This window comes from Pholcus phalangioides, unplaced genomic scaffold, assembly GCF_987345545.1.
Source record: "Pholcus phalangioides strain wild (caught in Gottingen) unplaced genomic scaffold, Ppha-v1.0 ptg000024l_1, whole genome shotgun sequence".
Taxonomy (NCBI): Eukaryota; Metazoa; Arthropoda; class Arachnida; order Araneae; family Pholcidae; genus Pholcus; species Pholcus phalangioides.
The window spans coordinates 4175211-4203060 of NW_028301616.1; the positions used below are offsets into that span (position 1 = coordinate 4175211).

General features: G+C 35.5%; 1 protein-coding gene across 1 annotated transcript in view; it reads left to right on the forward strand.

Annotated features, from left to right (window-relative positions):
- Positions 1-26655, forward strand: part of snz (sorting nexin snazarus) — a 48117-nt gene extending 21462 nt beyond the window's left edge. Inside the window, exons 12-21 of the mRNA XM_089250319.1 lie at positions 1848-2041; positions 3290-3421; positions 4888-5037; positions 6005-6112; positions 11854-11990; positions 12119-12187; positions 19298-19438; positions 22780-22961; positions 24666-24766; positions 26406-26655. Coding sequence (XP_089106445.1) covers positions 1848-2041; positions 3290-3421; positions 4888-5037; positions 6005-6112; positions 11854-11990; positions 12119-12187; positions 19298-19438; positions 22780-22961; positions 24666-24766; positions 26406-26477 — 1286 coding nt within the window. The 3' untranslated portion in view covers positions 26478-26655. The remainder of the gene's footprint in view (positions 1-1847; positions 2042-3289; positions 3422-4887; positions 5038-6004; positions 6113-11853; positions 11991-12118; positions 12188-19297; positions 19439-22779; positions 22962-24665; positions 24767-26405) is intronic.
- Positions 26656-27850: the final 1195 nt, after the last annotated feature.

Genomic DNA, 27850 nt, shown 5'->3' on the forward strand with positions numbered 1-27850 from the left:
GAATTTCTCCTTGTATAATAAAAGTATACATTTCGAACCCTTGATTGATAGTTGACCCTCTTTTAAATTTTTTAAATCCCTGCAGTGTCTACTACTAAACCACATGCGCACCTCATCCACATTCCTCTGCAGAATTTCTAAGTAATTGGTACATGTTGGAATGTACTTGTTTGTGTTGTGAACCTAATGTGGAATTTGTTTTTGTGTAATACTTATTATGTGTATTGCTGCCCCATCTGCCATCAATTTGATTGAAGATTTTATCATTGTAGGCCTGTTGCTCTCTGTGGCGAGACTTTTTAACAGAGAGATCAGCTTGCATTCATGCCTTGAAGTTGGGAACCACAGAAAACTAACTTCAGCCTGTGTCTGCAAAAGAGGGGTCTTACTGTAATATAATGGGGGTAATTATAATATACAGAGTATCCTGTAAGTGCTAGCATGGCCTTTATCTCATCAACCATCTGTTGTAGAGGTATGATTTCATTTTAAGAAATGCTCAACAGGCATTTAAAGATTACCATGTACCAGTGTTGAGAGCGAAATTACAGTGTGTAACAAAATAAAAAAAAATCTAAATTTTCATACATTTCCCTTGTGCTCGAACTTCCAATTTAGAAAGTTGTTGCCTTGTCTCTCTTGATGCCAGCAAAGAAAATTCTATGTTTTTAAGTGTGATTTTCATAGAGATATTGGAATTCGAAACTCAAAAAACAGGAAGAAATTTCAGAAAGAATTGCGGAAAAACTGTTTTACCCACATGTAACACTGTTCTTTCCCAAATTTTCTCCATTTTTCAAATTCGAATATCTCTGTGAATATTGCATTTAGAAATATGGAATTTTCTTTGTTGGCATCAATAGAGACAGGGCAACAACTTTTCTAATTGGAAGTTAGAGCATGGGAGGGGGAAATGTGTAAAAATTTAGATTTTTTTTATTTTGTGGTACACTGTATTTTCACTCTCAAAACTGGTATAGGGTAATTTTTGAATGCCTGTTAAGCATTTTTTAAATTGAAATCGTACCTTTACAACAGAAGTTGATGGGCTAAAGGCCACATTAGCACTTACAGGATACCCTGTATCAGGGCCGTCTCAAGAGCATCATGGCCAATTGGTTTTCCTGAGGCCCTACCTCCTAAATTCTATAAAATTTCAAACAAATCTCATTTTTGTGAGGCCCCTCTTCTCCTGAGGCCCCCGGGCCGTGCCGGGTGGGCCCATGCATTAAGACGGCACTGCCCTGTATACTATTTTAGAGAGTTTGTAAATTGGTAATTCCAGCCACTTAGAGGAGGGGATGGGATCTCAAACATCACATGATCTGTGAATATGTAATATAATGATTCTTGTATAATCCTTATATTCTCTAATTGTGAATTATTGTTCTTTCATGAGAGTTGATTCTTATGGTGTTCATATATTGCACTCTCTTATTTTTAATTTTGTAAAATTCTCAAAAGGTGCTTGGAATTCCCATTTTCTTAAACTTTTCTTGTGAACAGTTATGTGTAAAAATTCTTTCAGAGGTGCCTACGTTCTAACTTCTCAGAAAACTATCCTTCTGAAGAGATGGCTTCTTAATAAAGCTAAGCTAATGTACAAGAAAAATTCTGGAGCAGAAAAAATTTCCCTAGATTGGAGTGGCCCTTTAAAAATTTACAAATGAAAAAATCTGGGTTGAAAAATCATTCAAACTCTTGGCAAGACCGGGGGAAGGGGGGGGGGGCTATCTAATTATAATTATACCGCTAATATGAATTTGAGTATGCAAAAAATTGTGAAGCTATGTAGCATACAGCAAAACAAAATATGTGATTTTAACTTTTTTCCATATTCGTAACAGATGAAATGAATGATGAAGTGCGTAATGAAGTGCCAACACCCGAAAATATTTTTAAGAGATCGAAGGATTCAGACATATCTTTGTTTGACCATACAAGCCATGCACGTACCCAGCTAAAAGAATTGCAAGCAAAGCTCAACGATAAGATCCAAGCCTTTACTGCTTTGAAAAACATGCCAAAGTGTGATAGAAAGGTTTGTATTCTATGAAAAAATACTGTTTTTCCCTTCAAGATTTAATTATATTTATTTGACAATGAATTTTATATTATTAATCTATAGTGGATGTTTTCACAATTTAAAAAAAATAATAATGCTTGTTTTATGAATTCATAGTGTCATATTTTCCTGCACCTAATCTGCATATTATATATTTAAAAAATCAGAATTCATTAGTACTGATTATGTACCCTGCCTATTTTCTGCAGATTTCTTTTCTCAAATGTTGAAATTAAAGCTTTATACAGATATTTCTTGCTTTATACTTTCTCACTTTACGTGATTTTGCTATAACACAATTTTGAAAAGTTGATTTTAAATATCGGAACCTGTGAAATTTGTCCTGGAGCTTAATTATAATGATTTTAAATCTAAAAAGGAGCTTGAAAATCAAAAGATAATGATTGAATAGGCATAGATAAAATGAAAAAAATTAGATTTGAGTATGCAGATGAGACAGATGTGGATGAAACACTTGAATCCAATTCGCCAGTGATAACTACACATCTTTTGGCCACATTAAAAAAATCAGAATTCATTAGTACTGATTATGTACCCTGCCTATTTTCTGCAGATTTCTTTTCTCAAATGTTGAAATTAAAGCTTTTAAATTTGTTCGTCAATAGTAAGTTTACAAGATTAATTTTTATACAATTTTGAATAATTTCAATTCACAAAAGTTTATTTTATTGCAGTTGAGTTGATTTTTTTTCTTAAGGGAGCTCTCTATCTTACCCATGTTGAATTCAACTCACTTTATGTGATTTTGCTTTGTGTGATTATTCTGTGGACCAGTTAATTACGTAAAACAAGCAACACCTTTAGATGATGTGTAGATGGGAGCAGAATTTTTTCCTCGCAAAATTGTAACCAACAATCCCTTTTATTTCTTAGGATTGCATCATTGGTAAATGAGATTTACATGTGTTGATTAAATGATTACATTTTCCCTCAAAGTATTAATATGTATTTGTATATGCACATAGGAATTAAAGTATGTGCTACGTGGAATTTTCATTTCCTCACAATTCTCTTAATGGTCTTTGATATTTAATTTTGAAAAAAAAAAAGATTTTTTAAATATTTTTGAACACCAACTAAATTTCACTGCAGTTGCAATCAGAATTAAATTTTTTCGAATTAGTCAGTATATTTTTCTCATATTGTAAGACCAGTCAGGACAGTGTGATTATAAAATATATATTTTTTTATGTTTACCAATAGGTGATTAATAAATTGGACAAAGAGATCCAGGATCTTTGTGTAGAACAGAATATGCTTCAGAACCATATTGAGAAAACTGAGTTGTGGATCAAATACCTGGGTTTATGGCAAGCTACTGTTGTTCAGCTTGAAGTTAGTGAGATTTCTTTATTATAAAAGAGATGAATCTGTATTAGACATATATATTGTAATCACAATGTAAATGTTGTAAGTGCGGTGAAAAACTCGTATGTATAGATACTCGAGTGAAGTATATATATATAATATAATAATAATATATAATATAATACTCCAATACAACTGGAGAAACATATAATTATAAATTGAAATATTAACACTATTAAAAGTACATTATATAAGACCAGAAATTCATGTCACTATATAGGTGATTATCATTATATCAACGTGATCATGGTATGCAAATGAAAGAAACTTTGCCAAAGTTACTATGAGCTTGAAAATATAAAAAACATATATTTTGAGTTTTGAGGAAGACTAAACATTTATCATCTTTCTGCACTGATGGTTCTTAAAAGAAACGATTTGCTTTTCATTCTTCGCATAGTTATTAATTTTTTATATTTTTAAGGTTCATTAATCACACTATTGATCAAAGGATTTTCATGAAAACTGTTGGCAGCTTATGCTTTAATGTAATCTTATCAATATTCATTCGTTGTACATATGCATTTCTGGAATGGGAAAAAAAGTATTTTGCTTACACAACATACTTCGCATCCACCCCCCCCCCTCCTTTTCCTGTACTCTTCAGATTTCTTAGATAACATAACCAGCAAATGAAAGTTCAGAATCTTGGTTTATGTTTTGACATACAATGGGTACTGTCTTCAATGGTAGGAACAGGTCTAATAATCACCCATATGATCCTACTGGCCTGGAGTTCTCAAACACAAATAAAATGAAAAAAAACAGGCAAACTGCCCAATGATGTGGTAGAAAACATAATGCCCATAAAAAGTATGGATGTTAATTATAAGAAAAATTCAGCAACCCAAAGTAAAAACAATATTCATGAAGAAGCTAAAAACTGAAAAATATACATATAATACACTGCCCATCAAAATATGGTTATCTTCATCTAATTATGGATAGCTTCTCAATTTACCTCAATATGAATATTGTAATTGTTTTTAAGCATGTCAATTGCAGTAGAATTCATGACACCTGCAGGTAAGCTATTTTATTCACAACTCTGTTAGAAAAAAAATTCCATACAACATCACAACCTGGAATTGTCCCTTATCAATCGATTCATCAAAACTAATCTGACACCCCCCCTCCCCATTGCTGCTCAGTGGAGATGATAATAGTACATCTGGTCAAACTCAGATGCTGAGATGAGAAATAATAGTTTATGGTTGATTTTTTTTTTTGGGTACTTATGAGAAGATATATTCCTTTGAAGGTATATAGCACCATTGAGTGCCGAAACATATGTCAGGATTCTAAACTTTCATTTGGCATTTCTGTTGGTTGTAGTGTTTAATAACTTAGCCAAAGCAGAGTCTTGTCTTTCTGCAAACTTTTAAAGATATTACACTATAGAATTTTTAACTTATTCCTTTCATTTGCTCCAGATATTGAAAGAAAATGACAAGAATGTTCCTTACTGCAATGTCATGGTGCAGCTGTCAAATGAATCTGGACACCCTGACAGTTGCTCTGTTGGCTGGGTTGTATCAAGAAGTCTCAATTCATTCCATAGCCTTCATCAGAAGCTTGTTCCTGTAAGTTGATCTGTGTTATGGTAGATTATAATTTTTACTACTACTCCATGATTTCTGAATTTGATTGCAAATACTCTAAAATACTTGTTTATCAATTTTTTTCACAGGAAAAGCGAATTATTAAGGTTACCAGATGTTTCTATTTAGCATGGAGGAACTGCATTTTGAAGGTCCTGTCCGTGTTAGATTTTATAAAATAAGCAATTTGCCCATATTTTTCCAAACATCATGTACGTCTATTGATTTCAAATGAGAAAAAACATGAAGGGGGTTGTGATATATATATTGGTTATATTTTGATTCTGCCATTTGTCAGATTTTTAGTTCCAAATTATCGGCTTTCAATAGTTGTGACTTTGCTTTACCATTGATAATGATGGATAGTCAGGGGTGTGTCCTGCCAAAATTTGGGTTTGTTTTTTGACCCTTCACAGAATTCTGAGCCTGAAAATGGATTCTTCTCAAAATATATAAATTAAAGCTTGAATTACTATGAAATAATTTTAAGTGTTTCATTTCTTTTATACAAAATTAACTATTGTTTCTTTTCCCACAAAATTTTTAATTTTCATAAAAACAGGACCCTGTAAAAAAGTCTTGATAGACCCCTAATAGTTTAAGTAATTTTTTTAGGGGTGCTTAGAAATAATTAATTAGATGGATGTCGATGGATGCTTTTGTATAATGAAATATTGCCAGCCTTGTGTCTGGTCTTTGAAAGTTGGAAATCTTATAGCTATAAAACTATTTCATATTCAGAAGTTGCAAACTTTCTTTTTTGTTAAGCACTAAAAATTTTGATTTTTTAAACTTTTAGGAGGAAAAAGTTTCTTTTACATGTGTATGTATTTCATTTCATGCTTATGTAAAGCAAATGGATTGCAGAGAATATAAGTCTGATCAAATTTTGTGCTGATTTTTAAATTTTTATCACTTATGTAAGCATTTTTTTCCCCTCTCCTCATAGGCAGCTGTTTGGTTGAAAAAGATTGAGCTCCCATCGAAGCCAAGGTTCAGAAGTTTCGACAATAACTTCTTAGAGAAATCGAAGATATCATTGCAGTCATTCTTATCAGTTAATCTATGCATTGTTTTCTCTTGTATCAGCCCTACAGGGCAATGTACAATTATAAACTTTTTTTTTTGCTTTCTAATATTCTGTACCGAAATTTCCTGTGTATATTTTCCTGATATATTTCTAGCGTATATCTGTGAGATATATGTTAGAAATACATCTAAATTTCTTGTGCAAACTGTTACTTATTATCTGTAGCTTGTTTTTTCATGAGGGTGATTGGAATGAGAATAAGTAGTCTATCTCATTTATAAACATAATATCTAAAATAGAGGTTATGTAGTATCAGTTATAAAAAAGGGTTTTTTTTTTATCCCAGTGAACCTGCAGTACCAAAATAATGTTTAAAATATTGCTTAAATTTCCATATTTATGGATATTTAATATAACAAAGTTTTCTGCAAGAATTGAATTTTTTCATGGGTTTAAGTTACATAAAATCAAAATCTCTCAGAAACGAATCATAAATATGAAGTACTGCTGTACTATTCCAAGAAATACAAATACAAATACAACGCCACAACAGACAAAATGCCCAACGAGTTGGCTGATAAAAAGATGCCCATAAAAATATGGTTGTCATATATTTCAAAAATACAGCAACCCAATTAAAAATGCAATTAACACAAATTATAAACAATATATACACATGATAAAATATTATACAATGCTCATAAAGAATACTTATGGTTGTCTTATTCTAAGAATGGATAGCTTCTCGATTTACCCCAACATGTTTATCGTACTTCTTTTTAAACGTGTCATATGGGTGTATTGAATCAGCACCATCTATAACTAGAGAGTAATGATCTTTCATCTACAAATAGAACTGGCTCTGTTCATTCCTAGAACTGTTGTAATTAAGAGGAATCAGCTTAACCGCAGTTTTGTTTATGTCAGTGTTTCTCAATTTTTGAAAACCTTATATCCATTGAAATGTTTGCGACAGTTTGATGGACCACTCACAGCAGTGGGTCTTTAACTTTTGCTATCTGCTTCTATATTGCCTCAGTTAGTATTTATCCCTGGCTCTCCAGAATAGTTTAATGGAGAACCATTTCAAATCACTTAAAAAGCACACATGACATCAACAGCTTGTCACTGGTTATGTCCCCTCCCCTAGATGCAGCGATGCAGACTTTGAGAAACCACTGACTTACACTATATGGATCTAATACTTTATTTTCGAGGCTATGTGAATATTGATGATATTTTTGACATAAGTGAATAATTTTCATTTTAATTATAATTAAATATTTTAGCCAGTTTGAGGACCACTTCTAGTCCAAGGATCATAGGTAAAAAAACAATTCTTCAGGTAGATTCTTCTCATTAAACTTGAGTATCCATCCTGTATCAGTAATAATCAATATTGGATATTGTGAATGCTTTCCACATTACAGTGTGACTTTGTTATATCCGGACTTAACTGTATTTTCAAAAAGATTGAAATTTTTTTACGATATTAGGTAGTATATTGATGCTTAATTTTTATTATCTTTATCAAATGTCTTGGCAAAACATGTTTGCTACAGTGGGAAAACTATATTTTATTCTAGTTTGCTTATTTGTTCAATATTTTCAGGGTTCCCAGTTGCTTTTAAAAAGTCAGGGGAAATGAAAAATGACCAGGAAAAATCTAAAATATTTGGCAAAAGTTCTACGAGGGCAAAAAAAAAAAACAACTTGAAGGATAAAAATTCAAAATTTAAGAAAGATTTTGAATTATACTTCTTCCTTCGAGTATTGGTCAGAAAATGTTGGAGATTTTTGAGTTTTGGTCATGTGAGAAAGTTAAGGAAATGATCAAGCAGATTTTGATGGGAATCCCAATTTAATATTAATTGACATCGGTTTTTTTAAATATATTCTGTGATTCTTATTAAACCTCTCATATTTGGTCATAGAAAAGACATGGTTACAAGTACAGTTGATCATTGATCGTTTTTGTTGCACCACAGTTGTTTTCTGAGCATGAGGGCTAATTTGACTGAGGCCTACAATTTATTGTTGATTCTGAATAGCCGTCTTTTTTTACACTCATTGAGGTTGTTGTAGTAACCCCCTTGATGTGCAACTGTGGTAGCAATCTTTTTCTGTGGTAATGTGCTGTTTCTGTTGTGCCCCTGAGGAAAGTTTCCGACAAGGAGGAATTGGGGGTATCAAACTCGCGACACCTCTAAACATCCTTTGGTATTTTAGGTGAGTATCTTATCGACTTGGGCTACCGCTCCCCCAAGTACAGTTGAAGTACATCGAAATTGAGATATTTTCAGTGAAAATTAATGCATGTGATGAGATAATGAAGAGTGATTGTGCATTAAAAGTTGTGATGAATGTTCATTACAATGGATTTTTAACTATTAGCAAATTTAAACTTTTTTGCTCTATCAGCTAATAAGTGGCCTACAGGCCGAATAATTGAAATTCTCAGTTGTTATTTCACTGTTCAATTCCGTAACTGAGAGGTCTCTTCAACATTTTTCTCTAATTTCTGAAATTGGTTTAACCTAGATTTATTAAGCCATTTGGAATTTTTGCTTTACTCCAGTCAAATATGATTTCATCTGTTAATCTGCTAAGTCAAATATCTTAATCAACTTCTGCGTAGAGGCTGTGATCTCACTTGAAGAGGCATTCGTCAAATTAAAATTAAATTGTCACATATCCATAGTGGGAATATAGCCACCGGAACCTGGGGGCTGAGGCTACCCCTCTCCCAATAATGTCTGAAAAAACAATGCAATGCACCTTCCCCCCTCCTGCATACCAGCTTGAGTCCGGTATATTTGGGTCGTTATATAATTGACGATTACTAGATTCTTATGAGATGGAGCTATATATACATCATCATCTTGTAATCTGGTTTATAATTTTGATTGCTCATTGACGTGATTGTTTAGATTTTATTTATCTGTTGTATGATTTCAGATTGGTGATCGTTTTTTAAATTATTATGGTGCTTTCTTCTGAAGCAACTATGTTTCATTGTTTATTATTTAAACTTTTCTGATACATCCATCCTTCGCGGGAACACTTCGATATCTCTCTGAGATGGGAAGTGAGGTGTGTCAAGTATTCAAACATCAAAGGTATGTACGGATCGACCAGCAACTTTCAGTACCCCCCATCCCCCACCAGTGTTTTCTTCATGTCTACGCCTCTGAGTGAGAAGGCCAAATTGAAAAACGGGGGTGAAAAATATTAATTTTATCATGTGTCCATCCTTTGTTAGAAGCATCTTAGAGTAATGTTTATGAGGAGTATTCAGTGATAATACCATCTTCAGTTTAATACTTGAAGAGCAAGAAAAAAAAAATTGCTATTTTTGAGAATTAAGTGGATGCTATAGCAAATTTAATTTACAAATTTTTCGCCTAATGATTTTATCCATGATTTTTCTGTCTTGGCTAACAAATATTGATATGGCTAATGAACATTCTCATTGATATAGATAGAGATATTGATAGGAACCAAGCGACACCCAGGCTCTGTCATTCTCATTGATATGGATGCATGCAATAACATAAAACAGCCTCATCATGAGCTGGAGTTCAGTGCGAATCATCATCAGAATCACTCTTACTCAAGCCTGATTAACTCATGTCCATTTTGGAATCTTTTTACAGATGTGCCTCCACTTTTTTTTTTTTTTTTTTGAAGGTTCTTGAACCATTTCATGAAAAATAAAAGATTTAGCTAATAAATAGAGCCCGGAAGTTTAGGCACTAAAAATGGTCAAAATAGGCAGGCAGAAAGGCACTAAAAATGCCTAAAATAGGCAGTAAAAAATAAAAAAAGGCACATAATTTTTGAAAGGAGGAAAAAATAACTAAAAACGAAAAAGGTATTAAGGGTCCAAAAACTAGCTGAAAATTTGATTGTACTTAATCCGTCTATTGTTTTAATTATAGTTTATAATAGCTGCATTATTATCCAAGTTAAATTGATTTCAAGCCCAAAATAAAATGTTAGTAGACCCTCAGAATTAGGCCAGTTCCAGGGCCACCATTACCAGATGCAGAGCCCATAGAGAAAATTATCTGTGGGGAGTTGTGATCTTTGAGTTGTGAATGATTCTTGTTTATTTGCGGTATTATTTTGAATAATCATTTCTATTTTTGAAGCATGACTATCTTGTTCTATTTTTATGAAATATTACCAAGCATGCGAGACTTCTTCAAGCACATTGCCCTGTGTGGCTGTATCTGTCGCACATCACTGGGGGCGACTCTGGTCAATTTAATCAAATACTAAATATGTATGCTTTATAAATAGCCATGGTTGTTTATAGTGCATTTATGGTGCAAAAAAAAAAAAAAAAAATCAAAACAACATGAGTTCCCAGAGCCCTGTCTGCTCCTACCCTGCCTTGTGTGAGCCATGACATCAATTCATGATCTTTTGGGTCATAAATTGATGTCATTGTCATGAAGGGACAATCATCGGTCCGCTATGCACATAGAATGCAGTATAATGCCTGAGTCAGACATATTTGAAGCCTGTGGAGAAACCAAAAATTCCTTATTTTCTTCTGTTTTTGTAACACGGCTGCATTTCTCTGAAACAAAATCATTCACGTCTAACACCATCCAGTTAAAGCAAAGTTAATGTATGGCAATACCAATCTCTCAGATCACTTATTCAAGATCAAATGGGGGCTGGAGGGGGCTTTCTGATGATAATACTGAGAGTTGGAAAATTTTAAAAAGAGCAATTCTTTTGAAGTTCTGAATGCTCACAAAGTTTATATCCAAGTTTTATAATATATCCAAGTTTTACAGATTCTGAATTCAAGTTTTACAATTTATTATTGAAATTCACTAATCAACTTAAAACTATGTGAAAATAGACATTTATGGCACGAAAACTTAAAAAAAAGGTATTTCTACCAAAAAGCTTTGAAAATAGGCCAAAAAAGGTGTTTAAAAATGGTATTTTGCCTGAACTTCCATGCTTTATTAATAAAAAATGTATAAAAAAACGAGGAGCCTATGTTTTCAGAGCACAGTCTTTCAATGCAAGCATCAAACTGAACAGTCTGGACATTCTAGTGTTAATTGCATTTTTAATTGGGTTGCTGTTTTTTTAAAAAATATATGACATCCATATTTTTATGGGCATCTTTTTATCAGCCACCTCGTTAGGCATTTTGCCTGTTGTGGCGTTGTATTTGTATTTGTATTCTAGGAGATGATCTTTTCCCATGTGCATAAATATGAGACACAGAGATGAGTGGACCAAAATCACAAATGTTTGGGGCACCTATGAATTTGACTAAAGCTGTGTTGGTTGTGTGCATAGTGTAAATTAAAAAGAACTTCAGTACCTGATCTTCCTATGAATTTTCATTTATCCAATTTTGAAGCTATTACTTTTAGCCTTCTATCAGTTTTGGTTTATTTTATAGCACTCTTTGGTGTTTTATAAACATGTTGTTAAATTTTTGTCCAGTACCTTGAAATTTTCATAAAAACTCAGGAGAAATAGCGTTTTTGTTATCAAAGATTTCGGCTAATGAATATGATTCCAGAACGAATTATCTTCATTGGCTGAGGTATCACACTATACTCATTAAAACAAGATACTTGTTGTAAGCCATGTTCACTGTATGTGATGTCTACTGTCAAAGAAAGAGTTATTCTTAGAGTTTTTTTATAACCTAAATCATATTAAATTACATTTCTTGAAGTGTAATGATCTAGTAGAGGGTTTTATCAGTACGTCTTTTCATTTTCCAGGCTGTGACAAAAGATGATAGTTTAAATAAAAGTGAGGCTTTATACAACTTTCTAAATCCAAGTCCAGAATATATGAAATATCCACCTGCTCCCCAGAAGAAACCATTGAAGATCAGCTTATCAAATATTTTCAAGAAGTATGGCTTTTCTTTTTTTAAAAAAAAAAGTGTGTGTTTATATTTAATTTATAAAAAATGTTTAAACATATTTTGCACTGCCTTTAAATAAAACAAATTCTTACTTTTTGTGTTTTTTTCTCTTTAAGTTTTCAAAGTAACGCTGAAATAGATGAATCAAAAGATGTGGAATTACTCTTTTTGGATGACGTAGATGGGTAAGGATTGATGAAATTAAGAACTTTTGTTGCTCTAAAAACCCTAGCAGAACACAACCAATACCAGAAGCAAAAGAATACTAGCATTTGCTCATATTAGACATTATGTATAGTATCTGAATGAATGAATGAATGAATGAATGCCAGGACTGCCACTGAACTTATCCTGTTGCCAAGATCTCTTCCAGCCCAGCTTTGTGGCAGTCTCAAACATGTGTAATATCTGTGAAAGGATGGAAATTCTGATAATATCATGTAGCTAGTCATTTTAAAGTTAGATGAATATGAGACAATTCATAGAGTGGTAAGGAAACAAATATTTATCTCGACTAACTCGTGATTGATTTAATTGGTGATAGACAATGAAAAATTGCATATTACTGAAGGAAACAAGCTGCTTTCTAGAAATGAGATCCAACGTTGATCATTCAAAATACAAAACATTGAATGTATGTATTTTGAGTATTCAGTGTTTTGCATTTTGAGTGTTCTACATCGGAGTTCATTTTCTGCACTGTGATCAAATGGTATTCCCTTTATAAGATACTTTCCACCTTGCAGGAGAAAGACCAAAAATGAAGAGATGATGCTTAGCAACATTTAACACCCTAGGGCAGTGCCGTCTTAATGCATGGTCCCACCTGGGCCCTCAAGAGAAGGGGGCTTATTAATTTGAGATCCAATTAAAATTTTGAAGTGCAAATATGTAAATTTTCATAGTAGGGCATTAAAAAAAATCACTTGCTTTGGGGGGAACATGATACTCTTAAGATGGTCCTGTCATGGGGTTAATTATTAATTGAAAGAATAACAGTTACACTCTTGACTAAAATTTGGACTGAGTTCAGGAGTGGTTAAGCTCAGTCATATTTATCCCAGTTTCTAGGAAAGAAAATAGAACATTTACTCACGTGAAATCTTAAAAAAATTTGCTTGTATTAACCAAATTTCTCATTCGGGCGTTCATAAAAAGCCTGAATTTCTTAATGCGATTAAATAGCTAACTTTAGAAGGGTTCTATAAATACAATGGAACTTTTGTTTATGAGCATAATTAAGTTCCATGAATGTGGTCATAATCTGAAACACTCATACTGTATATCAAATTAAACTTTCCCATGATGGAAACTCATTCCGTGAAATTCATGTCAACCATGATTATTTTCAAACGTTAACTGCAGGTTAATCTATTTTATATTGTATTTTTATATTGAATGCTCAAGTACTTCCAGAATGATGCAGAAAAGCAATTCCTATGCTTTGCATTCACACACAAAAGCTATTATGGGCTTGCACTTTTAATACCACTCCCATAGTTAGTATGTCTCAATGAGCCTAAATCAAACAAGGACTCTTAGACTATTGAAAGTTTCATTGATACGCATATGCATACAATATGTTTTTATTTGATCTGTCATAAATTAATATAATTGTAGGAAGGGCCCCAAAAAATGTTTTGTCCTGGTCCCTGAACTCGTTAAGACAGACTTGCCCACTGTGAGATAAAGCAAACTCTAGTCTTTTTAGTAGTGATTACAGTGTAGTGCTGCCCGCTCGATGGCGCTGGCGTATCTTCCCAGCTTGTATAATTATTAGTGTATTTTCTGCTAGTGGCATCACAATGAAAATCGGAGTCAAAGGCGTCTGGCTCGGTTTGTTTATGGTTGATGTTGTCCTACTCACAGACGCGCGTGTCTGTGCCTCGCCATGCATGGGCCACGTTTTTCTCTACCAGCATTTACGTTTATATTGTGTAAATATTATCCGTTGTAAATAAAGTGTAAATATATAAACGAAATCATTTCATAGATCAACTAAAGATTGGCGACATCGGACGTGAAACAAAAGAAACCACTATGGCAGAGGTGAGTGCCGTAGTTATACCGCCATTCAACGTGCGTGATGTATCGTTATGGTTCGTGATGTGTGAAAGCACTTTTGAGTTAGCCGCTCTGAAACCGATAACAGAGTCAAAAACAAAATACAACTACATCGTTGCGAACCTTCCTCCAGATAACGCATCTCTAGTACGAGACATTCTCATGAACCCGCCAACTTCGGAGCCGTACGAAAAACTAAAGCACGAACTAGTCACACGTTGTAGTGAATCCTCGTCTACACAGCTTAGGAAACTTCTCGCTGGTGAGCCATTAGGAGATCGGAAACCGTCTGACATTCTCCGTGAATTAAAACGAAGAGCGGAATCTCTCAGCGTTTCGGATGAACTATTGACAGAACTCTTCCTGCAACAACTGCCCAAATCTACTCGATCTATACTCGCTGTCGTGAGCCCACTAAACTTTGACAAAACGGCAGAGCTGGCGGACAAGATCCAAGAAGCAAGCCCACCTCGTGTAGACGCGGTGAACAAAAGTCAACAATCGGACACGATCGCACAACTCCAAGGAGAGATTGCCCAACTACGCCGAGAACTGAAAACAGTTTTGCGTGTGCGTTCCCATAGTGTTTCGCGCTCACGTTTCTCCCGTTCAAAGAGATCAACATCACCACCTACGTTTCCGGATAGGCAATTTTGTTGGTACCATAAGACATTTGGCAATCAAGCCAGAAGGTGCACTTCACCATGCAGGTTTACAAAAAACGACGAGGGCGGAGAGTAGTCGCGACGTGCTCCCTGCCAACGACATCTCGTCGCTTATTTGTAGTCGATCGAAGCACCAACATTTCATTCCTTGTAGACACTGGATCTGACGTTTCAATACTCCCAGCATGCAGCACGGACAAACGTCAACCACTTCTCCAACTTTCCGCTGCAAATTCGTCTCCAATAAACGTCTATGGTGAGCGAACAGTCACTTTAGATTTTCAACTCAGCAGAAACTTCAGGTGGACTTTAATCTTGGCCGCGGTACCGAAACCGATTCTTGGAGCCGATTTCTTGTACAACTTCAATTTGCTTCCAGACTTACGACGACGATGCCTCCTCGACATGAGGATGAAACTCACTGCAAACTGTCAACTAAGGAAGTCAGAAGTGCACTCAATCAAACTTTTCGACGGTGACACAACTTATCAAAGCCTGCTCAGCAAATCTTCGCTGAACTCCAAACCATGCTGTGAGCATATCATCGAGACAACAGGTAGGCCAATTTTTGCTAAAGCTCGCCGTCTCTCTCCAGAAAAGTTATCTTGCGCCAAAAAGCAATTTCTGGACATGCAAAAACAAGGATTATGTCGGCCATCAAACAGTGCATGGGCCAGTCCAATTCATATGGTCAAGAAACCTAACGGTGCGTGGCGTATCTGCGGTGATTACCGTCAGCTAAATAAGATCACCACACCAGACAGATATCCCATTCCTCATATCCATGACCTAACCCACATGCTTCACGGGACTGCAATCTACTCGACCATCGACCTCGTCTCGGCATATCAACAAATTCCAGTGGCAGAAGCTGACGTGCCCAAGACTGCCGTCATCATGCCTTTCAGGCTTTATGAATTTCCTTTCATGCCCTACGGACTTTGCAATGCCGCCCAGACATTCCAGAGGTACATCGACCAAGTGTTGGCTGGTCTCAATTTTTCAGCGGGATACATAGATGACATCCTCATCGCATCAGCGAACTCTGAACAGCATAAACAGCACCTGGACATAGTTTTCAAACGACTGGCCGAACATGGTCTAAAGATCAACTCTCTGAAGTGCAAATTCTTCCAAGATGAAGTCACATTTCTCGGACACAAGATATCATCAAAAGGAATTTCTCCTCTTCATGATAAAGTGAAGGCGATAAAAGATTTTCCAAGACCGGCAAACATCCAAGAACTTCGACGTTTTCTAGGAATGTTGAATTTTTGTCGGAGATTCCTTCCTGGGTTAGCAGAAACACAAGCTCCATTATGTTTATATCTTCAAAAAAAATCCAAAAGCAACGCGAAGATCGAGTGGACGGAAACATCAAATCAAGCTTTCATAGATTGCAAGAAAAAACTCATTTCTGCAACCCTTCTTGCTTTTCCACATCCATCAGCCGAACTCTCTATCATGGTAGACGCATCCAACACAGCAATCGGAGCTTGCCTACAACAGCTTGTCAACTCCGACTGGCAACCTCTCGCTTTCTACTCCAGGAAGCTTATCAAAGCTGAGATGAATTATAGCGCTTACGACAGAGAGCTATTAGCAGCGTATGCGGCAGTGAAGCAATTTCAACACATGATCGAAGGAATACATTTCATCCTCTACACAGACCACAAACCCTTGACGTTTGCGTTTCGTCAAAAGCCTCACAAGACATCTCCCCGACAAACACGACATCTTGACTTTATCGGACAGCATACCACCGACATACGACACGTATCAGGCGTACAGAACCAAGTCTCTGATGCTCTTTCTAGAATACAAGCCATTGCATACCCTCCATCAATAGACTATTCCAAGATCGCAGAAGCTCAAGCGACCGACAGCGAGCTTGACTCTCTCAAGCATTCCTCCTCATTAAAACTCAACATCTGCAATTTAGTTGGTATAGACAAACCACTCTGGTGTGACACATCCTACAATCGAGTACGTCCATATATACCGAATACTCTTCGAAGACACGTTTTCGATGTTCTTCACAATCTATGTCACCCAGACATCAAAGCCACAACACGTCTTGTCTGCGATCGCTTTGTATGGCCTTCAATTCGGAAAGACTGCACCACCTGGACTCGATGTTGTGTGCCTTGCCAAAAGTCAAAGGTGCACAAACATACTGTTTCCGCTCCAGGAAAAATAGTAATGCCAGACGCTCGTTTCAAGCACGTTCACATCGATATCATTGGTCCACTTCCGTCATCCCAAGATTACACATATTGCCTCACCTGCATCGATCGATTCAGCCGTTGGGTCGAAGTCTTACCGATGAAGGACATGACAGCAGCCACTGTTGCTTCAACATTCTATTCTGGTTGGATCAGTCGTTTCGGAACCCCAGAGAAAATAACAACAGACCAAGGTCGACAGTTCGAAAGCTTCATCTTTCACGAACTCACCAAACTACTTGGTATTCAGCACATCAGGACGACACCTTACCATCCTCAAGCTAACGGGATGATAGAAAGAGTTCATCGACAACTGAAAGCAGCTCTGATAGCTAGGTCAAACATGAACTGGGTAAACACACTTCCAACAGTCCTGTTAGGGCTACGATCCTGCCACAAAGAAGACCTCAAAGCCACACCAGCACAACTCGTATACGGCACAGAGCTCAGATTGCCTGGCGATCTGATCACCAACAGTAGTAACAACTTACCGTGTCCCACAGAATTCGTCTCCATTCTAAGGGACCAGATGCAGCAGCTACAACCAACTCCTGCAACGGCGCATGGTGAAAAGAGACTGTACATACATTCGGAACTGAAGAACACCACCCACGTCTTCCTGCGATCAGACACAGTGAAACAAGCACTCGCCCCCACTTACAACGGACCGTACAAAGTGCTGAAACGTGGTGAGAAGACATTTTGCCTTCTCATAAAAGGAAAACCTTCCACGGTATCGGTCGACAGGTTAAAACCTGCCTTTCTGCTCACCGGCAGTGTGCCTCAGCCAACCAACAAAAACACAGATGTATCCGTGCCAAAAACTTCCTCCATCGTTCCGAAAAGCATCCTAAAAAAGACAACGACCAGCAAAAATATTTGGAAAAACCGTCTACGTTCATCGAAGCACGTGACTTTTAAAATTTAATTTTTTTTTTCTGTCCTCGTCCTTCGGACTGCGAGGGGGGTACTGTAGTGCTGCCCGCTCGATGGCGCTGGCGTATCTTCCCAGCTTGTATAATTATTAGTGTATTTTCTGCTAGTGGCATCACAATGAAAATCGGGAGTCAAAGGTGTCTGGCTCGGTTTGTTTATGGTTGATGTTGTCCTACTCACCGACGCGCGTGTCTGTGTCTCGCCATGCACGGGCCACGTTTTTCTCTACCAGCATTTACGTTTATATTGTGTAAATATTATCCGTTGTAAATAAAGTGTAAATATATAAACGAAATCATTTCATAGATCAACTAAAACAGTAGTAGTGATACTTGACAGATAAGGCAAATACACAAATCCTCCTATACACTAGTGTTCACCTAGGAGTCTTTGTTATGCATACTACGCATATTTCGAGAAATATCTTTTATATCAAGTCAAAATCTGTTGAAAAGTTTTAAATTTTCTGCTTTTGTTGTGAGAGACATCATTCGTTAATCAAGTCAAAAGACGATAAAAAATTTTGTTTGTCTTGCAAATCCAAAGTTTTATTGCACTTACACTAACCATGCTCATAATTGTACATATATCCCTCATGATTTTTTAAAGTTTTGATTTTGAAAATTTTGACCCTCCTGAATCTGGTCTGTAGTTTGATTTTAATCCTGAAAATAGGCTTACAAATTAGAGGTATAACATAATTAAAATGACAGTATCTGTTGGATTTGCTAATATACATGAGACAAATATAAAAGATGCTCTCAAATCCATCTCACTAATGAGTATATCTATTGGCAACACATCAACATCATAATTTTAATCAAAGAAAACTATCTTAACGATTCCAGAATTATTATCTTTGCTAGGGAATGTTCAGAATTCCCTTGCTTTGCTTGTAAAGTATTTATAAAGAGACGAGGAATGCAGCTTGTGTGTGTGTGTGTCAGCTTAATCTCAACTGCTTTCAATAAAAAAGTTAGTCTATCTTTAGGAAGGAAAACATCCACTCTCATTAGCATCAGCCAGAAGTAAAAGGTATTATTTAAGTTTATTTATACAGCCTAAATTGACAAAATGTATTCCTAAATTTGAATTATTCATTTAAAATAATTTATTTTGCTGCTAGAAGTTGGGTTTATATTTTTATCCTATCCTTTTGAAGAAAATCCCTATCTTACCCATGTTAAATTTAATTCCCTTTACACAATTATTTTGTGGAGCCAATCAATTATACCAACCCACTAATCAATATTATAACCCACAATATTAGACTTTGGAAATGTAGAACCTGCTAAGATTTCTTAAACCTATTTGAACAATACATAAGATGACCCGCTATTTTATATTTTTGTCATTAACATTTATTTGACTCAAAAGTCATAAATAACTTTTCTTTTTCCTCTAGTAAAGAAGATAGGAAGGATTCCATAGCTGAGTCACTGTACATTTTGATTGGTGAAATATTTGAAATCAAAGGGATGTTTAGCTTTCTCAGAAGAACGCTGATTATATTTGTACAATATGGTTATGGGAAAACAATTAACAAGTTAGTGCAAAGTTTTTGTAATATTATGGACATTATATATATAATATTGCAGAATATTGTATTATGCAGGGCCGGAACTAGAGAGGGCAAGGGGGGCAACTGCCCGGGTGGTAAACTCTAGGGCGTGGCAAATTCAGGAAGGGAACAAGAAACAATTATAAAATTATTGAATTTCACAATGTCCCCTCCCTCAGAAAAATCCTAGTTACGGTGCTGCATTATGTGCCCACTGAATGAATGTGCCCACTTTTTTATGAAATATATTTTTGGCTCAACATGTTCTCATGTAGCAGGATTGTTTTATTTTTAGTACTAACCACACATTCATCTCGTAAACATTCCTTTGAGGAACTTCACATGAATTGGTGTATGTCCTAATATGCTGCATGTAGCTTAGTTGGACGGTTCGAATGAGGTATTATTGGTCAAAATGGGGCAAACAACCTTATGTGCATAATAATAATTGCATTTGCCGTATTCTCCGGCATTAGCCATAATAATTATAATATTTAAGCAGCATGATAGGGATACCAGCTTTTTGACTGTTGGAGTCTGGTTCATTCAATGCATGCCAAGAAAAGCGAGATTCAATAAGAATCACAGGATACATTCAGAAGACTGATAATCTATATACATATACAGACCCGCCAACTCTCCGGATTTGCTCCAGTAATGCCAGATTTTTTAAACGTTTACAGGGTTTTCAGATTTTAATTACATATTGCAGGGTTTGACGAAGAGGAAAAAACTAAATTAAGAAAATCAAATTATTTTTCTGGTTAAACAATCAAAATTCTTATTAAATCAGTAATTTCAATCAGTAATATTCTTTGGGTATACATATTTTTGAACACGTTTTTTCTTTTTCTACAGGTATCATCAATATTCAAACTTTAATTGCGATACCAGAATACGGGGCGTGTGCTACAGCATTGTGCAATGCTGACTCCAGGGTAGACTGTGCTCCAGGGCAATGTTTCTCTCCACCCGGTACCGGTCCCTGACATCATTCATAATGAGCACGAGTGATTGGCCATTTCCTCTTTTCAGATTAATTTTCTGTGAGTCTGTGTTTGACCGTGTCTTCCACGTACAAAAATAAATTAAACTGGGCCACGGGCTTCCAAAAGTTGAGAACCACTGCTCCAGGGTACCTTCATGGCGACAAAATTTTAAAGCGCGGTTGAGCGTTCAAATTCAAACCTTTTAACATAAACAATGTGCCAGCAGCCGATAGCCCTGCATAATTCAATCGAATCTTTTTTCTTTTCTTTTTTTGTATGATGTGTGAGCGCGCAATGGCTGGTCGAAAACATCGGTGTTTTCAAAAAATGTTTCACTGTAGATTATCTTTGCATAATCGAATCAAGGAAGAGCCAGCAGTTTGTCTTCTGCTGCATTTGTAGATGTGATTTTTCTGTAGCACACAGAGGCAAAGCAGATGTCGTAAAACCTATCCATACAGAGAAGCATGTGGACAGTTGTAAGATCGTGGAAGATAACAAATTATATTTTGCTCAAAGCCGTTCTGCTTCTGATGCCGTTATCCATGCAGCCATAATATTTACATCATTCATCATGGAACATTCTTGTGCGGAGCATGCCAGTATGCTTTTTAAGAATAAAAAAATGTCCTGTAATCTACATGAGTAAATTTTACTCCCCCTTTAATGAAATCTTGAGAAATTTGAGGGAAGTGCTTGTTATTTTCAGAGAGAATGTTTCTTTTACTAAATGTTGCATCCATGCACAGTCTGTTACCGTATAAAAATATACCCATATTTTGCTAATTTTACATTTAATTCTTCTTTATTCCGATTTGTACTGTATGGATTATGCACAGGAAGTTACGGTATGCTTGCATGATTTTTCTAAGAAAATTACAGGACTTTTGCATTTTTAAGGTTGGCAGGTCTGCATACATACGTAAAATTGATTTTCTGTGTGTATGTTCTGTATACAAATCTACAATTTTATACCAATTGTCACCAAATTTTGCAAATAACAGGACTGAACTCGAATGATAGGCTATTTTAAAAAAGTTTTTCATAGCTAGGCAAATGCCTAAAATGGGTAAAAAACTATTGAGCAATAAGAGTTCATGGGACTCAACAATAACTTTTCAAATGTTTACTTCAGTTGCCCTGGTTCCCAAATTATGCGTTTCAGACATGTTTACTCCTTTACAATGGTTTGTAAGTTTTTTAATGCTTCCAATAAATGGAGAAATCTTACGCAGTGCCGGGTATCATATCTAAATATGTAATATAGGCTATCCTTTCCCTCATGTTGGAAGCATGAATGTGCAAATTTCCAAAACGTGGGAAACGATGTTTGAAAGTTTACTCTATCCATGTTGCTATATGAGTCATTTTCCTAAAATGTTTTGTAACATGCATTTTAATAAGGGGAGGTTAAACATTTGTATTTTTGACAAAACGTAGATAGCAAAATAAAAGAGGCAGCCAGCTGATATACCCAAAAAGTGAAAGTTTGCACAGACAATATATGGGTATCATATATACAAATAAAATAACAGTTTTCATTGTAGTAAGCATTTTTTTTTGTCCAGAACTTTGGTAATGATAAAAATTAAGCATTCACTTATCACTCTTACCTGATTATCGCCAGCTTTATACAAAATACAGATTCTATGTGTATTCACGTTCAGAGATTATTTCACAAAGAAATATGCTGTGGCTTTTGTATTACAATACCATATTGTGAAGTGTAATTCCTGAATTTTTTTGCTCTGCTTATTGAAATTTCAAGCACATGGTTAAAGGAAAATAGAAGAATATAGGAGGAATATAATAGGAATAGATAAGAATATAAAAGCACTTTGTAATCTACTAATTTTTTCATTTAGCTCATCTAATCGACAAGAACGAATATGTTTAGTACTCAACATTTGCAATAAACCAAGGTAAAAGCAAGAAGCAAACATAAAGCTAGAACTATCTTAGCACAGTTTGTAGAACACAAATTGTTCTAAAATGCAGAGAAAAGCAAAGCATGTAGCTTTTAGTAGACAATGCTCAAATCAGCCGATTTTTTATTGATTCATTGAGTTCCAGATATTTAAGAATTTTCTGGTATCTGTGGCTCAAATTTCGCTGCATTATGGTCTTCCTTGCTGTTTTCAGGCATACCAATTAATATGAGGGAATACTGTAACTGATAAAACTTTTTTTTTTTTTTAATTATAGTGGTTATATTGGCATCTTTTGTGGTAAATGTGAGTTAACAAATATTAGCACATAACTGTCACTTGAAGTTCATTATAACAGGGTTTGACTATATATGTGTTTTTTGTAAAAAGTTTTCTTTCAATCTTATAGGCAACTGGGGGAACTTGTCTCATATATATTGTCTGAACCGATGCTTCTTTCCTACTTACAAATGTTTCATGATACCATGTGGCCAACGTCTCCTCAACACAGGCCACAGAGATCGGCAGAGGAAAAAGAAAAAACACGAAAATTAGCGCGGCAAATGGTGCAAGATAATATCCCAGGCGCAGGTACTTTTACTTTGTGAACTGGCTGCCGTCTCATCCATACAAGCTGTGGATGCAAACCATATCATCTAATAATTGAGAAAAAAGAAATATTTTTCTTTTTAGCATTTTTCTGTTGTATATTAGATATGCATATTTATTGCCCAAAGTATTTGTCACTTGAACCATTTCATATCAAACTAGTCTCTTGAGCAGTCTCCTGCCACTTCAAGAGATCAAGGAGGAAGATTAGCTTTTCTAATGCCATTCTTGTAACAACCAGGGAAAATATATTATGTGTCTAACTTACAGCTTCTTTTATTTCCAAGAAAAATGTTTGTGCATGCCTTGTATAACATGGGAAACCTAAGCAGAAGTAGATACAGTGGAACTTCGGTTATTGAGTAACTCGGAATTTAATGAACAATTCGCATAATAAGCAAAAGTTTCAAACAAATTTTTGCTTCATTAATGAGCAATGATTTGCACCCTTTCTTTTGCTTACAGCTGAACTGATGGTTTTTGTTTTTGCCAACACACTTACTGTGTGATTGTGGATAATCTTCTGTGCAGTGATCAATCAGCATGCCAAATTGAGCAAACCCTCCTAGAGTTTTGGTTTTACAATAAAACCATTTTGATATCATGCACTCCTTCACGATCATCAATAAAGCTTGGAATGGTTGTCTCACTAAAAGAACTGTCAAATATGCTTGGAGAAAACAAGGCTGATTGCATTATTGAATGTGATTTCGAGGGTTTTTTTATGAACAATAGCCACCAGTTGTCGAAGAGATTGTGTCCTTGGGGAAAAACATGGGCCTGGAGTTAAATGAAGAGGACATTCAAAAAATAGTGAAGGAACATAGGCAGCAGTTGACCTCCGTCTGTGATCAAATCCTGCCTATATTGTGGGCAACAGCAAGAGCTTATGGATGGGATCTCATCTGAGGAAGAGAAAAATGAGGAGGAACCCTCATTTCAAACAAGATCAGAGATTTATAAAATGTGGGAAGCTGTGGGAAGCCATCCAAAATTTTGTAAAAGCCACCCAAATATAACTGTAGCAGTGTGACTAATGAATCTGTTCAACAACAATGCAATTTCTCATTTTCACAAAATTCTCAAAAGGAGGCAAAAGCCAGTGTCATTGGATAGGTTCTTTTTCAAAGTCACACAAAAAGAAAAGTATCTTAGTAAGCCAGAGCAGATAACAGCAAGAATTATTGATTAAATGTCATTTTTATGTGAATGAATAGTTGTGGAATGAATCATCTGGGTATACATTATTTCCTATGGGGAAGTTTGATTTGATAAATATGAGTGATTTGGATATTGAGCACATTCTATGAGCAAATCATGCTCTTAAATGAAAGTTCCACAGTATTCTAATGTAACTTCATATACTTTAATTTCTGTCATACAACCAATTGATTATCTGTATTTAAATTCAAAATTTGCCTGGTACTCTTCCATTATAACCATACCACTTGGGGCTTTTTTTTTTGTCTTGACGAATGTTCATTAAACTTTGCCTCCAGTTTAAATATTTTCTTTGGTGTTATTTTCACAAATTTGTGTAAGATTTAAAACAAGACATGCAGAAACCAACTAGACAAATTGTGCCAATTTGGTGTTAAAAATTCATTGTTTGAGCTGAAAAAAAAAGTTTTTCCATTTTGGAAGTAGTTTTGGTTTTTTTAACAGAGACCTTTTTTGTATTTTCAGAGGTTCTCAACAATCTGCTAGGGCAGCAAAACACCACCAAAGGCATCATCAAGTTATTTGATTCTTTGCAAGAAAAAGCTGTCAACAAGCAGTTATTGTATGTAAGTACTTATTTCTAAATTTGAGCACTAGTCTACAAGTGGCTTTGTGTATTGTTTGTGAAGTGTCATGTGTTCACAACTGAAAAAAAGCTGGCGGTTTTCTTTCTCTTTCATTGCGGGCAAGGTCGTCTCAACAAGTCGAGGGGCCAGGCTCAAGTATTTTTCAGGACTCTTCTATTAAATTAATGGAAGACCGAAAATTGGAAAACATATTGTATGCATATGTAGTATGAAGAAACACAAGAAGAAACTAGGAATTAGTGAAACCCTTCAATAGTTTAAGGGTCTTTGTTTGTTTTTGTCCAATACGCTAAGATGTCACTGACTATGAGAGTGTCATTCTTAGCACATGCCCAAGGCTTTCTAACTTTCTTATTTTGTGTTAAAGGAAGCTGAGATTTGAAAGTGAAGCCCCTGTTCTTAATCTATCATTCCAGAAATACTCGTGCTTTAAACATAAAATGAGTAAGAATAAAATAATTTTGAATAAATCAACCAGCATTTCCATATGTCAGCACTTTTCTCTTTAAAAAGGATCGTGGTTGTCACGAAGAGGTTTGTGGAACAAATCATTTGAGCTTCCATTATTTATTATGAGGAGGTTTGATTCGATATACAAGTGTTTAAATGCTTCAGATTACAAACACATTCACAGAACAAATTCTGCTCCTAAACCGAAGTATCTCTGTACCAGATTAGGAATAGGCATTGTTGAAGTTAAGGGAAGCTACTAATACCTCTTCTTCAGTGCCTCATGTCAAATTACGTGAAATTAGGAAAGTGGGGTCACATCTCCAGCGGTGTATATTGTAGTGCATTTGCACGGTTTGCAAGAAGACCTGGGTTTCATTCCTGTCAAAGACCAGATGACTTTAATATCCAAAAAAGGTCTATTTTCTTGTATTGGGCTGAGAAAAAGCCATCTCACTCTCTCCACCATTACCTTGGATGGGGAACATTTACTGAAGTTAATGGAGGCTACTAATACCTCTACTTCAGGGCCTCTCATCGCAGTGCATAAGGAAGGCAGGGTTGTGTCTCTAGTGATATACATGGTAGCACACTTGCCTGGTTCACAAAAGGACGTGGGTTTGATTCCCGGTGGAAACTGGATGACTTTCTTTCCTGGTTCACCTTGGCATAATATTAAAAAAAAGGTCTTCTTCCTTGAAATAAGCAATCTGTTTAGTGATGTACATACTTGAAGCGTTGTTATCTCTACTTATACTCTAGGTTAATTCCAGTGATTTTTCTTACAATAATGTGTGGAATGGACAAGAAAAATTATCCACTTGAACAGTTTATTCCATAATTTGATATTGATTGTATAAATTGTTTTCAAGCTTCAGACCGGGGCTTGACCAATCCCATGTCGCCATGGCAATGGCAAAATTGCTATTAACACATCAAATATTCCATGAATAATTACTAAATTTGAGTCTGAGGAGAACACAAATGGTCTGGAATTAATGTGAACATGTGTATAGACATGGGAAATCCCGTAAAAAAAAAATATAATTTAAAAATATAACATACCTCTCCTTGGAAATTTCACTAGTGCATGAATGCTTTTGTCATAGAAATGTAGGGACCTAATGCTATATTGGTGGTAATGTGTGATAATTTTTTTTCTTTGCAGAATGTCCTTGAAGCATTCCTATTCCAATATTCTCCAGAACTTCAGAAAATGTCAGAAAGGCAAAAAAGTTGATGAACACATTCCTAATCATATATTTTTTAAGATGTTTGATTACTGAAATTGAATCACTTTCATTTTTTTAGAGATCATTTCCTTTTTTACTTTGTTATTTAGAATATTTATTTTAGTTCTTTTTTTAAATTCTTGTTGTGTTTACTAAATTTTAAATAAATTATATATTCTGATATAGAGAAATGTTCTCTTTTGATTATCGATGACTTGATGATTGATTAGGATAGGGAGGCGAGCATAAACACTTCAGCATAGCAAACAATACTTTCTATAGAGCTCAGGTCCACAATTTACTTGAAAATATTGAAAATAGAAATGCTAAATGTATGTGTTGATTCTTCAATAGATTGAGCAATGGTGTTCATGCTAGAGCATGCATGCCAACCTTGGACCAAAGCCTCTCTGTAGTCGAAATGTTCATCATCGGGTAAAGAGAGGCAGACCCTTTCCTAATTTTTTTTTCTAATTCAAACAAATTTTCTTCAGTTTCAGAAAAAAATTGAGAGGCTGACATTCTATACCAAACTAGCAGTAATACCTACTACTTCACCACAGACATACTCTGGTGATATATCGCCATACAGCGATTTCTAACCAGTAGAGTTGGGTAGGAACTAGAGATGTCATCTATTGTGGCTGCCCCAGGCTTGGTAGGTAAAGAACTTGTTCCTGATGTTCTTGCCTGGATTCAAACTCGTGGACCTTGACGGTAACCTTCATAGTGGAAGACGAGCATCTTACCACTGTGTCGCTAGCAGTAATACCTGGCACTGCCTGGGTTTTCTTCATATACTGGGAGCCAATCTTTGCCAATATGCATACAGATGCACGATTCACTCAACAAAATTCAATTTTGCTTAAGAGTGAAAATACTTCTTTAAATTTAAGTATTTTTTTTAAAATTGAGTTATTTCTTCAAAGATGATGTCACTCTTTGCTATCTATACAAAGGTTTTTAATAGCTGACTAATGCGTAGATATATTTTGGAAAGAGAGAAAATTCAACTTCTCCTGCGGGGATTGAACCCATGTCCTTTCACTTTCCGGATGAACACCCTAGCCACTAGACTACAGAGGCAACAAATGTCTCAATCTTTCCTTGGAGCTTGTGTGCACTGAACAGGACCGTACATGGACGGTTGGACCCAACTCAGGCAAAAACTCACAATTGCTGATTGGTGGGAAAATATATTTCGGGAAAAAAGAGAAAATTCAACTGCCCCTGTGTGTGTGTGTGCGGGGAATCGAACCCACGTTCTTTCACTTTCCGGTCTTCACTAGGGCGTTCACCGGGAAAGTGAAAGGACATGAGTTCAATTTCCCACAAAGGCAGTTTAATTTTTTTTCTTTCCAAAATATATCTCTGCATCAGC